The sequence below is a fragment of the Myotis myotis genome, unplaced genomic scaffold, assembly GCF_014108235.1.
Source record: "Myotis myotis isolate mMyoMyo1 unplaced genomic scaffold, mMyoMyo1.p scaffold_m19_p_3, whole genome shotgun sequence".
NCBI classification, from domain to species: Eukaryota; Metazoa; Chordata; class Mammalia; order Chiroptera; family Vespertilionidae; genus Myotis; species Myotis myotis.
Genome location: NW_023416335.1, coordinates 197,295,425 through 197,307,974, shown reverse-complemented (window position 1 = coordinate 197,307,974; position 12,550 = coordinate 197,295,425). Strand labels below are relative to the sequence as shown.

At 40.4% G+C, this 12,550-nt stretch overlaps 1 protein-coding gene across 14 annotated transcripts in view; it reads left to right on the top strand.

Moving 5' to 3' along the window:
* The window catches only part of ANKS1B (ankyrin repeat and sterile alpha motif domain containing 1B), an 839,347-nt gene that overhangs the window by 470,694 nt on the left and 356,103 nt on the right, over positions 1 to 12,550 (top strand). For 9 of the 14 annotated variants that reach the window (XM_036299864.1, XM_036299863.1, XM_036299862.1 and 6 more), the window contains one exon: positions 5,887 to 5,993. In XM_036299864.1, the coding sequence (XP_036155757.1) occupies positions 5,887 to 5,993 (107 nt within the window). Of the gene's footprint in view, positions 1 to 5,382; positions 5,994 to 12,550 lie in introns of those variants that run through there. The other 5 variants (XM_036299857.1, XM_036299855.1, XM_036299853.1 and 2 more) reach the window with 3 other exon arrangements.

Sequence of the window (12,550 nt, the reverse complement as noted above, 5' to 3'; positions counted from 1 at the left end):
GTCACCCTAAAAAGGAAACCCCATATCTATTAACAATCACTCACTGTTTACCCCCAAGCCTCTCTCCCTACCCCTAGGCAACCACTAATCTACATTCTGTTCCTATAGATTTGCCTATTCTGGATATTTTATATACTAGAAAATGGCCTACCACTTAACTTGTCCTAATGTAGCTACTAGCCTTTTTTTATTTGCTTATCATAAAAAATCTCTATTGTTTTTCATACCCCACTTAGGCTTGAACTTCCTCAGAGACTATCCTGTATAATAGAGAGGTGATATGCAAATTAACCCTCACACCCTCACAAGATGGCTGCCTACGACCAGACTGGCAGGGGGGTTAGTGAGGTACAACCAAATGACTGAACAAGCAGGCTGCATGTGATGACCAGGCCAGCAGGGGGGTGCAGTTGGAGGTGACAAGGCTGGCAGGGGGGTGCAGTTGGGGGCAATTAGGCTGGCGGGGGGGCCAGTGAGGGGTGACCAGGCTGGCAGGGGGGAAAGTTAGGGTGACCAGGCCGGCAGAGGGGGGCAATTGGGGGTGACCAGGCTGGCTGGGGGGCAGCAAGGGGTGACCAAGCTGGCGGGGGGGGGGGCAGTTAGAAGCGACCAGGCCGGCAGGGAGGAGGCAGTTGGGGGCGACCAGGCTGGCAGCAGGGGGCAGTTAGGGGCAACCAGGCCACGGGGGAGGGGGGTAGTTAGGGGTGATCAGGCAGGCAGGCAGGTGAGCGATTAGGAACCAATGGTCCAGGATTGTGAGAGGGATGTCTGACTGCCGGTTTAGCCTAAACCGGCAGTCAGACATCCCCCACGGGGTCCCAGATTGGAGAGGGTGCAGGCTGGACTGAGGGACACCCCTCCACCCCCATGCATGAATTTTGTGCACCAGGCCTCTAGTTTCAAATAAAATCAATTTATTGGGATAGAACTTTAGAACTCTCTGTACTTAAGAACTGACTCTCCCTTTTGGCAAGGACTTTGAGCCACTGGACAGGGATGGTAGCCTCATCCCTGGTCTTATCATCTTCTCAGCTTGCTTTCTGGGCACAGACCCTCATCCCTATAGTTAAATTGGATGAGGGCCGCAAAGGCCTCACTGTTCCTAGCTGGCCACAGTGGGATAGAGCCTCCGGTTTATGAATGGGGGCTGGATGGACAAAGGGAACCCCTGACATCTCAGCCACACACCCATCAGAAATTTAACCTCTACACCTTGGAGTTAGAAGGAATCAGAAATGTTACTGGCCCACCCCTTTAGGTAAGTTACTATATCCCATGATGGGAGCTGGGGACAGACAGAGTCCCATCCTCTGGGGCACACCCACCTAGAGTGCAGTTTCTTTCCAGCTGAGCTGGGGAGGAAAGGGAGGGAGGAAACATGTCATGGCCCCAGGGCCCTAGATTCTCACTGTTCTTACATGTTTTCGTACATTTTCTTGAATAAATATTTCTTCATCTTCTGTATGTTTTTGAAACAATTTCCAGAGACTCTAAATCAGCAGTTCTCAACCTGTGGGTCGCGACCCCTTTCGTGGTCGAATGACCTTTTCACAGGGGTCGCCTAAGACCATCCTGCATATCAGATATTTACATTATGATTCATAACAGTAGCAACATTACAGTTATGAAGTTGCAACGAAAATAGTTTTATGGTTGGGTCACAACATGAGGAACTGTATTTAAAGGGCCAGAAAAAAATATATATATATATGTATATGTATATGTATATATATATATATACATACACACACACATACACACACACATACACACACACATACATACATATATACATACTAGTATATATATGGTTGTGTGTGTTTGGCTTGGGATAGGGTCCATGGAGTGTCTTTACATTGCCATTCTGGAAGTGGAACCCCCAGGATTATGTTTTAAAAGATTGTGTCAAAGAAAGACTGGCTTCATCACACACTTCAATTCCCTTATCTATAAATGGGGATCATAATCCACGCCAGGCTGCTCAGGTCAGAGAAGCACAGAATAACTGTTAGTTTTTCTCCTTTCCCTCCTCTTATCTCACTTTTGGGACTTAGAGAAGTTCTAGTTGAATAAAGGAGTCTGCCCAATAATGCACTGATAGGCTTTAAGAATTTTAAGACTCTAAGAAAGTGTTTCAAGTAAAGTGAGAAATATACTTAGATACTATTTAAAAAATGATCTTCAGACCCAGACCAGGGTTCTTTTAGAGGTTTGCCTCAAGGTCCTTTCTTCTCTCCCTCTCTCTTTTCCTTCCTCCTTCCCTCCCTCCCTTCCTCTCTCCTTCCTTCCCTCATTCTCTCCTAACTCACTTCCCTCCTGCATTATAATCTTTCACCAACATATGAGAATCACTGAGTAGAAATTGAATGATTGAACAGTTAAAAGAATAAAACTCAATCGTTCTGTATAATAATTTTCGAAGACTGGGCAGTATTCTCTCTGAGCTATGTGTTTATATAACAGTCTGGCCCATGGAAAAAACCCACCTAGATAGATAGATAGATAGATAGATAGATAGATAGATAGATAGATAGATAGATAGACTTTCTTTCTATTTTCTTTTCATGAAAATACCATGAAAATCGTTTCTACTGTCACTCATTCATTTAACAAAGATGATTTAATGCCTGTAATGTATGTGGCATTCTTCCCTGTATTTTAGCCCTGGCGCACATCTTAAGAGGTGAGAGCCCTAGCTGGTTTGGCTCAATGGATAGAGCGTTGGCCTGCAGACTGAAGGGTCCCAGGTTCGATTCCAGTCAAGGGCACATGCCTGGGTTGAGGTCTCAATCCCCAGTAGGCAGCAGATCAGAGGCAGCCGATCAATGATTCTCTCTCATCATTGATGTTTCTGCCTTTCTCTTTCTTTCCCTTCCTCTCTGAAATCAATAAAAATACATTTTAAAAAAGAGAGATGAGATAGGATTTGAGAACCTGGTCAGTCAGCATATGTCTTACCAAGCCAAAACAATATTGCAGTGTTTTCTCACTTTTTGTGTAGCTTATTGACCTACTAAGTTTAAATAATCAGGAGGAACAATATGGATGTGACCCTAGGAAAGATGGCAATTAATACTCCATTTTACTCCGCCTCATACCAGCTTAAGAGCTGTCCAAGGACAAAGAGTGTTTTGTTTTTAAGTTTTCATGCAATTAATGTTGAGCAACCAGAATCTCTTAAAATTGATTTCTAGAATGCTACAAACTTTTTGACTTTCTTGAAAGGTCTAGAACCAATCAGGGATAAATTCTAATAGAGTAAAAGAGAGGATGAGGATGATAAAAATTCACTTGAAAATTCTATTTAGAAACCCAACTATCTTCTTTTATAAAGAGTTCAGATACTTGGAAAAGATTTCAAATGAAAATACAATTTTAAATCAAAACTAGGAGGATTTTATGTGAAATGAGAGCTACATTATTTGGTTTAGATAGATGCATACTGATTCTTTACCACGTGCAATATTAGGAAGAACATTCCTACATTCAATAAATAAGTCTTGTATGCTAATAACTATAATGTTAGACAAAAAATAGTTATTCTAATAGAGAGCCTAAAAAATGCCACTTAAGACAGATAAGGAAGAGATTCATTCCTGTTAGGGGATTAGAAAAGATTTCACAAGGGAAGTGCCATCTGATTCAAAACCAACGAAGGGACAGAAATGTGGGAACAGAATAAAACCAACTGAAGTATGTTACAGGCTGCCTTCAGAGACCAGCCAGTAATCCCACCTGACTGGAACCCCGGGGAAAAGGAAATCAATGCGGTTTATTTGTAATCAATCATAAAGATGCCCCAAAATATTATCAAAGAAGTTGAGAGTTTACTTTGAAGCCAACTGAAAACCAGGGAAGAGTTTTGGGAAAGGAAGTAATTATCAAAACAGTATCTTAGAGAACTTATTCTGACACTCACACATAAAATAGATTTTTAAAATATTAGAGGTAGAAAGACCCATGTAGAAGCCACTGTTGCATGGGCCAGGTGGCCTGAACTAAGATCACCGAATTAAAGTCAATCAAAGTTCCATACGCGTGAGACAGGAAAAAGAATCAAGGGAGCAGGGGCCAGAAACACTGTGGTGAGGGATGGTGTTAACTTGGGGACTGGTGTCCACAGCGAAAGAGAAAGTGTGCTAGGTTCTTTGAGGTTTAATGTCTGTGTGTCAGGGAGGTTGACAATGTTCTTAAAAAGAGAAAGGAAACAGAGAAAGATAAAGTTTTGGGAAAGAAGGAAAATTATATTTCATTTATTCAGTAAATATTTACTGAGCACCTACTATGGGCCGAGCACTGTTGTGGGTAGGGAGAGGGGAGGGGAGAGTTATCTTTAATTTTTAAAACACACTGTTCCCAATCTGTGGGGACTCCAAAGGCAGAGCTGGAGCCAGTGGGTAGTCAAGTAGGAAGTAAAACAGCTTTCTAATAAATGGAGTCCTCTTGATAAGTAGTGAGGGCTCCGTTACAGGCAGTATTCAAGCATAAAGTAGGTGATGGTCTCCCAGGGACACTGTGACAAGGGGTTCCTGTGGTAAGGGGGAGGTGAGACTAGCCTTCCTGCGAGTTCTCTCCCAGTCTTAAGTAAGAGTCTGTTCTTTCTGATGATCTAGTCCTCTGGGTTCTATTATTAAGCTCTCGTTTCTCTCAATTATTAAATAAATTACTCAATCTGTCTGCCATTCAGTAAAACTCACACATTTACATCTGTTATTCTTGAATTCTTTTTGGTGAGGGCTCCTTTTTTTATTAAACAATTCTACCCAGTAATGTTACCTTTACAGCACATTTAAGATGGTAACCCTGGTAGACCGGGTTATAAACGTCAGAGGGGAAAAGGATTTCTTATGCCTAATAATATTTTTGTTTAGAAGGAGCCATGCAAACAAGAAACGAATTATCTTGACTTCGAGATTGCGATGCAGTTTCTGTATGTTACAGTAATTCAAAATGAAAAAGGAATCTCAAAGATGTTCCTTCATATATATAGCCTGCGAAAGAAAGAGAATAATGATTCTCCACACATTGTAAAGCTTTAGATCAGAAACATTTATCTCTGCTGCATTTTAAGAAGAAGAAAGGGAAGGGAAGAAAAGGAGAAAAGGAACCTGTCATGAGCTCTGCTAACAGCTATGGTTAAAGCTTTGCATTTCCTGGTGTCTTTTGAAACGTAAAATTCCACAACAAATAGCTCTGTAATGTATAACCGGTATGAAGATGCAATTCAGATTTAAGCGCTTAGGTTTGCTTTTGAATCTTGCTATTTTCTGCATTTGTTTTGACTGCTCTCATCATTCAAGATTGACGCTTGGATGGGCGTGTAGGAGGAAGCAGCTTACAGCTTGCAGACAAAAAAAAAAATCTGCCTTATCTGATGGCTATTATTGAAAATGCGAGGTGTAGCCTGGGCTGGGTAATGAAGGGGAGCGAGCGAGGGGGAGCAGGGAGCATGGAGCTGCATATTGATGAGTGTAGGAGTACTTGATAAAGAGAATTCTGGCTGCTGGCCGTGCACTGCTCATTGTGGAGTACTCCAACAATCACAGAGCACGCAGACCAGCCTCGGCCGACAGCTTGCTATGCCTTCTACCGCTGCCTGGTTCTGGGGGCTGTATGGCGTCCTGGTCGGTAGTAAAGATTAATATGTGAGAAATGTGGAGCTAGGATCAAGTCAGACTCCACAGCCTGCCTGGCAAACTATGTGTTACTTCTGACTTTGCTCTCTCGCGCGCCGGGAACGCTAATCTGTCAAGCTGGCGGGCTCCTTTGATAGCAACTTTCCCAGGAGCATGATGTGGCAATGCCACCTCTCAGCCCAGGACTACCGCTATTACCCCGTGGACGGCTACTCCCTGCTTAAACGCTTCCCTCTTCATCCTCTCACAGGACCCAGATGCCCGGTCCAAACAGTGGGACAATGGTTGGAAAGCATTGGGCTACCTCAGTACGAGAACCACCTGATGGCTAATGGATTTGACAATGTGCAGTTTATGGTAAGACGCTCTCTGTGTCCACAGAGCTGCCTTTTGTCTGTCTTTGCTTCTCATGTGTCTGACATGGCTCAGAAGCAGCCCGATTTGCACCAAAACGGGTCAGTTTTATATCTGTAGCGGCATCGGGAAAGGGGATGCCCTCAGGGCTGAACTTACTGTGTACATAGAGATACTTGCTGAGAAATGAGATCGAGAGGCGTCCATGTGCGTGTGTCTGATATGAATGAACCGGTGAGAGGACTATTTATAGGCAGCGAGAGGAGATGAACATTTGTGTCCTCCCTTCCATTCTTTGTGTGATTTTTATAAATTTGTAGTTTCTGAATTCCCCGGGGTCGATCAGCCCCTCTTCAATGGATTCTGGGTGCCTAAAGACATAGGATTTCGCGTGAGCATCAGCAGTTAGGGATTCAGTGGACAACGTATTATGTTTACAGTGTGAAGATCATTTGTTTCCTGATCATTGTTCGATAGGCAGTTTAAGTGGTGTTATCGAATGACCTTTAGTTCCTTAGCAAACTGTTTCAGACAGTCCATTCTGGAGAGGATCCACTTACTTACATGTGCTGATTGAGGAGCATGGAAGTAATTGTTTGTTACTTTAGGGAAAAACAAACACTTGCATCAGTTAGCTGTCAATATTCAGAAGGAGAGGCTAATGGGCTGAGCACATGCATGTACTTCTGAATACTGGTCTGCATGCAGTCTAAACCCGGTGCGGTGTGTGCGAACTTCTCACGGTGGTGAATATAGGTGAGGAAGGAGGAGAGGGAGAGGTGCAGACGGGCGATCCAGCTTTCTAATCATTCACACGCCTCCCTCAGTGCTCATCACTTTCCCTTGTTAAGCTACGTCACCATCCTTATTACCTTACCTTGCTTTTAAGGTCCCATTACACATATTGCCTATCCCTAAATTCAGAGAGAGAGAGAGCTTCATAACATAGGCATGTAGCACGCAAATGTAGAACTAATGAATAGCTATTTCTAAATAAATTGCTGGAGCCGACACCTGAGGCTTATTAACACCAGAACTGATAACAAAACACGGAGAGCTAGTTATGTCTTTTTATCTCCATTGGAGATTCTTTTTCTCCAAGCCTGACTTGACTATTATTACAGATTTGAAAATCATTCAAATTGTTCAACTTCTGCCTCTTCTCCAAAAAAGGTGTATGCCCCATGAGCTTTTTATAAAAAGCTACTAAATGCATCAAAACAGATGAGCTCTAGGTAATTGTATACAATGAACTCTTTATGAACCTATTTTTTTTTTTTGCAAGGAGATGTGTAGCTACTGCATTTTTCTCATGTTTAAGAATACCATCACTAATTAGACAGGAATGATATTGTGGGTATTAAAATAGGGGGGAAAAAGTGAAATTTTTTCAATTGTTCTGAGAGTCTTAGGATACTGACCAGATTTAGGACACTACACAGATGACACCAAGAACTACAGGGACTATCAAACAGAATGAAAATCTTTGCATCGTTACTTATGTTTACTGCACATTTTGATAAGTATGCTTTCTCCCTCTCTCTACTTGAGATAAGACTTTCTCATTCCTACTCCTCAAACTCTCGTCCAAATTTATTCTGGTCCTATGAGAAGTGAGGTAGGTTTTTGGGTTCTCTGGAATATTTGGCTGCTTTGAAAGATTTTAATTCAGCATAATTTTCCCCTGAATTTTAAACACTTTTCAGCAAATATAATCCCCCTTTGAAAGCCTGGAACTGAAAGGTTAATCAAACAGGTTTCAAATAAGCATTTGGAGATCGTAAAAACATTCATGAATGGAATATGTATGAGCACTCCAAAATGCATCTGGAAGGCAAAAACCCTGTACCTACATAATAAAACCAAGGTCTGATCTCCTCCATAGATTATTGTCTTTATTTTTTTCAATTCTAAGTATTCCCAGGATTGTGTGAAATTTTCCAGAAATTAAGAAAACATGGCTAATTCAGAAAAGTCAGTCTAATACTTTCTTCATGGGACAGAATCAATTTTAAAAGCTTTGAATTATCATTTAGAGGAATTAGTTAATTATGAAAAGGAAGCAAATCATAAAATGGTTGTCATCAATTATTGCTTTAAATGCTATCAATCATTTATTTGCTACTACTATCATAAAAAATCAATTTCTGCCTTTATAAAAATTATTTCTTGATCTCCATAACCTAATTTATTTCATTATGAACTTAGTTAAAGTACACTGATATGCTCGGGCCATTTTAAGAAACAGATTTCATTAATGTAGGGAAAAATCCGTTAGATCAGCTCCATCTCTACTCAGTATCATAGTCTAGCTTTTGTTTTTCTTGAAGCACATCCTGACCTGCATTTATTCATCCTGTTGCCTAAGCAACAAGCACCACACTTCTATTAACTATGATGTAGTGCAGGTCTTATTAGCTTTTTAGAGCCACGCAGTACAGACATCAAAAAGCTATAATTAACATTCGTTAAAGCATCATAGTAGATCCGTGCATAGATATACTTTACTTAGGAGACATTCTCAATAGTTAATTTTTTATTTAATCAGTATTCCATTAATGAATGGGAGTTTTAAAGGGTCCATGAAAGTAACTTTCAAAGTATTTCTTAAAAGCTTTAACAAAATTTTTTGCGCATTCTGTTCTACATACTCTCACACACAAACACAATATACAGGTGGTTTATCTACATTGCTATAATTAACGTTAATAAAGATTTCTTTCATCCATTTCTAGACATGGTTAGAAAATAAGGATCCCCATTTATTTTTAAATATCTGTCAATTATGGCTTCTCCTTTGGTCTCTTATCCTTATCCTTGATTTTATTGATGTGTGAATCTGAAAGGCAAAATTTCAAACGTTGTCTCTAAGTATCTGGTTCTGGTTTGCAGAACAGGTGTACACATAGCCTTGACCCTTCTGTATCCTTAAATATATAAGATAAATGAAAATTGATATAATCAATGAATATCTACAAAAGTGCATCAGGTCACGTAAGATTTGGGGAAAGTCAAATCTATGTTGCAATCATAAACCCTTTCCACACAGCATCCTTTGTCAAAAGACTTATGCAGGCTCTCACTCTACCTGTGCAGCCCCTTCGAGTGGTACATCAACTCCCTCCCAGTTAGGCATGTGTGCCTGCTACTCGCTAGCCTCTGGGAATGCAGCCTCCTGGTCCTCTGACATCCCACCTATTTTGCCCAAGTTTGCAACATATAGAATTTATATAAGTTTCAAAGTTACTTTCTTTTTTCACCAAGGAGTTTAGGTATGAAATGATTATCATACAAAATGCACATACTTAGCTACTTCCTTATTCTATATGTTTCTGTCATCATCTCTGTTTTTCCAAATCTAATGACTGCTTCCTTCATTTTAAGTCTCAAACTATCTATTCTTATCTTGATGACTGTTCATTTGTACTCTCCAGCCTTCCCCCTCCAGACTGCAATTTCCTTCCCTTCCCCTCTTTTATTCTAAAAGGTCTAACTCAATCCCTGCCTTGTTTATGTAGCTTTCCTTAATGACTCCAGTCTTCAGCAGCCTCTCTCTTCTCTGAAATCATGTAGTGGTTGTATTTGGTATGAAAAATTACCTTTGGCATGTCATTATTCATTCTAGAATTAGGAGTTAACTTTTCACTTATATATATCTTGTCTCCTCCACTAGACCGGACACTTCAAGTCCAAGATCTGTGTATTCAATTTTCTTTATTTTTTTTTCTGAAAGATTTGTCAGTCTTACTTTTTTTCCTTTTAATTTTATTTTGTATTGGTTTCAGATGTACAGCTTAGCGGTTAGACAATCATATACTTCACATAGTGTTCCCTCGATATTTCCAGTACCCCAACTGGCACCATACAGTTATCGCAATTTTATGAAGTATATTCCCTATTCTTTACTTTACTAGTACATCCTCGGGACTGTTTTGTAGCTACCAATTTGTACTTCTTAATCCCTTCACCTCTTTCACCCAGGCCTCCAGCCCCCATCCCTGTATTTAATTTTCTTGCCTTTCTCACAACTCCTAGCATGATGCTGTATACATAGAAATCTCCCATAAACACTAAATGCATAGCAGATTGTTGTAGATGGACCTTCCAACCTCATTTTTAACCCGGAAGCCTTGTTTTGCCAGTGGGAACATGGAGCACTAGAATTCTTCATTTATTAATACAGCAAATGCTGCTTAAATATTTTCCATGTTTTGGGACAGTGTTAAATACTAGTGATGTAACAATGAACATACACAATCCTTGACCTCCAGCAGGTCACAGGATTGCCCTCCGACCTGTCATATTATTTGCATGAACATGACACACATATTCCTTTATTTGCTCATACACACACTACATCATGGGGATCTTACCCCCATCTTTCAGATAATCATCATCTTTCAGCATATTACTTACTAGCAACTGTTTTTCCAGCAACAAATTACAGTAGGCAATGAAAAGATAAAATCTATGATAGTGTGGAGCAAAGGAAGATAAAGACACTGATAACATCAAAACACTGGCAGTGTTACTGTAGATTTATAGACCAAAGACTAAATTAGGAAGTTTATATTACTTGGAGGAGGACTGACTCATAGCCTCACCAGAGTAACTAGCTGACAGTTATATTTGCAAACTCTAATCAAAAGGGGAAAAGCCTTGGTCAGGTGGCTCAGTTGGTTGGAGTGCCGCCCTGTACATCAAAAGGCTGCAGGTTCAATTCCCTGTCAGGGCACTTACCTAGGTTGTGGGTTTGATCCCCAGTTGGGGCATGTGTAGATGTTTCTTTTCTCTCTCCCTCTCCCTCTCCCCCTCCCTCTCCCCCTCTCTCTCTATCTTCTTAAAAATCAGTAAACATATCCCTGGGTGAGGATAAAAGGGGGGGTGAAATTATTCCAAATTATCTTTTTTTAGCATCTACTGTGTTCCTACTAATTGCCCTCTAGGTTGACTAGGAATGCTTTGACCATAATTAAAATGTTCAAAATGCAGCCTTTACAGAGCAAGAAATAAAAGTAACACAGGAGCCTTATGTGAACTGGCATTTTTGTACACTTGGTGGGTAGCATTCATAAAAAAAAAAAAAAATGCTAAAGGTCAGAGAGAATGCTGCCTATTAGCCTCTGAAGTGGTGCCACAGAGCTCTTAGAAAAGTCATCCATTTGAACAAAAGATTTGAACAAGATTCATCTGACCAGTATGTAACTGAAAAATTTCACCATTTTTATGTGCATTTTACGTGCTAATGGACTTGCTTCTCTTTTCATCTTTTACATAACTTTTCTGTAATAAGAGCACCATTTGTGGTTGACCTGATAAAATGACCTTTTAAGTATCTTAGCATCAAATCATGATCCAAGGAAGAAGTTAAAATTGTGAAGCAGAAAAATAAATTATCCCTACAGGGTAAGACTAATAGTCCCCATGATGATTTCTTGTTTCAAATATCGTTTAAGAAAATGTTATAAAGTTACTGAGTTTTAAAGGCACAAGAGGAAAAAATACTTTCCACACTCTCCACACCTTCCTCTTTCTGACAAAGGCGAGGCTCTGGGTTGAGTGGGTTGCTTTATATTGAAAGTTCAGCTATAATTCTTCAAACTCATTTAGGCCAGTAGTTACACACCCACTTTTACAAAACATAAAAGACATTGTGTTTTTCAACTGCAGGCATTTAATGTCTCTTGGTATCCAAAGGGGAGTATAAATGGTGATGGAAGGAGACTTGACTTTGAGTGTTGAACACACAATACAATATACAGATGACATATTATAGAATTGTACACCTAATACCTATCTAATTTTATTAACCAGTGTCACCCCAGTAACAGTTTTTTTAAAAATCTGTTGGTATCCAAGAGTCAACGTGAGGAGGGAGTTATTCTTTTTCTGGACAACAGCATAATCACAAATCTGACAGGCAACAGCCTCATTGTGGTGTGAGAGAGAACTAAAGACTTCTCATTTCCACTGCCTTGCTTCTCTATGATTCGGTTTACTCATCTGTAAAATCAATCTAATGAGGATCCGGGAGCAAGGTTCTTTGGGCTTGTTATTTAATATTTTCAGCTCTTTAAAGATGCAGGGTACAACTCTGGTGCTGGCAGAGCAATTAATTCTTCGTGTAGATCTCATTAGCCCGAGAAAGACGCTGATTGCTTGTGCAGTGGAAAGTCAGACAGGAGGGCATGTTCAGGGATGACCACCTTCGGAGAGAGGCTCTCGGAAATGACATTAGCCACACAATCATCCCTGGTGATACCAAGGAGAGAGCCTTTTCGTCCACCGGGAAGTTCCTCCGATTACATGTTTAAGCACTACAATGTGCTGCCCTGTTTTCTGATAATGCAGTACTACAACTCCCATGACTAACTAAGGCTGACATGCATTGTCTTTTAATTTAGTCATCCGGCCTGGCTGCATAATTTGATCTTCACTGTTGCTTCCACTGACCAGGTATTTGGGATGAGTAATTTACTTGATGAATCAGAAAATGTATTAAAACTGCTGAATTACAGCCTCGTTAAGAAATCCAGCCACAGTCATATTTCTTTGCTTCT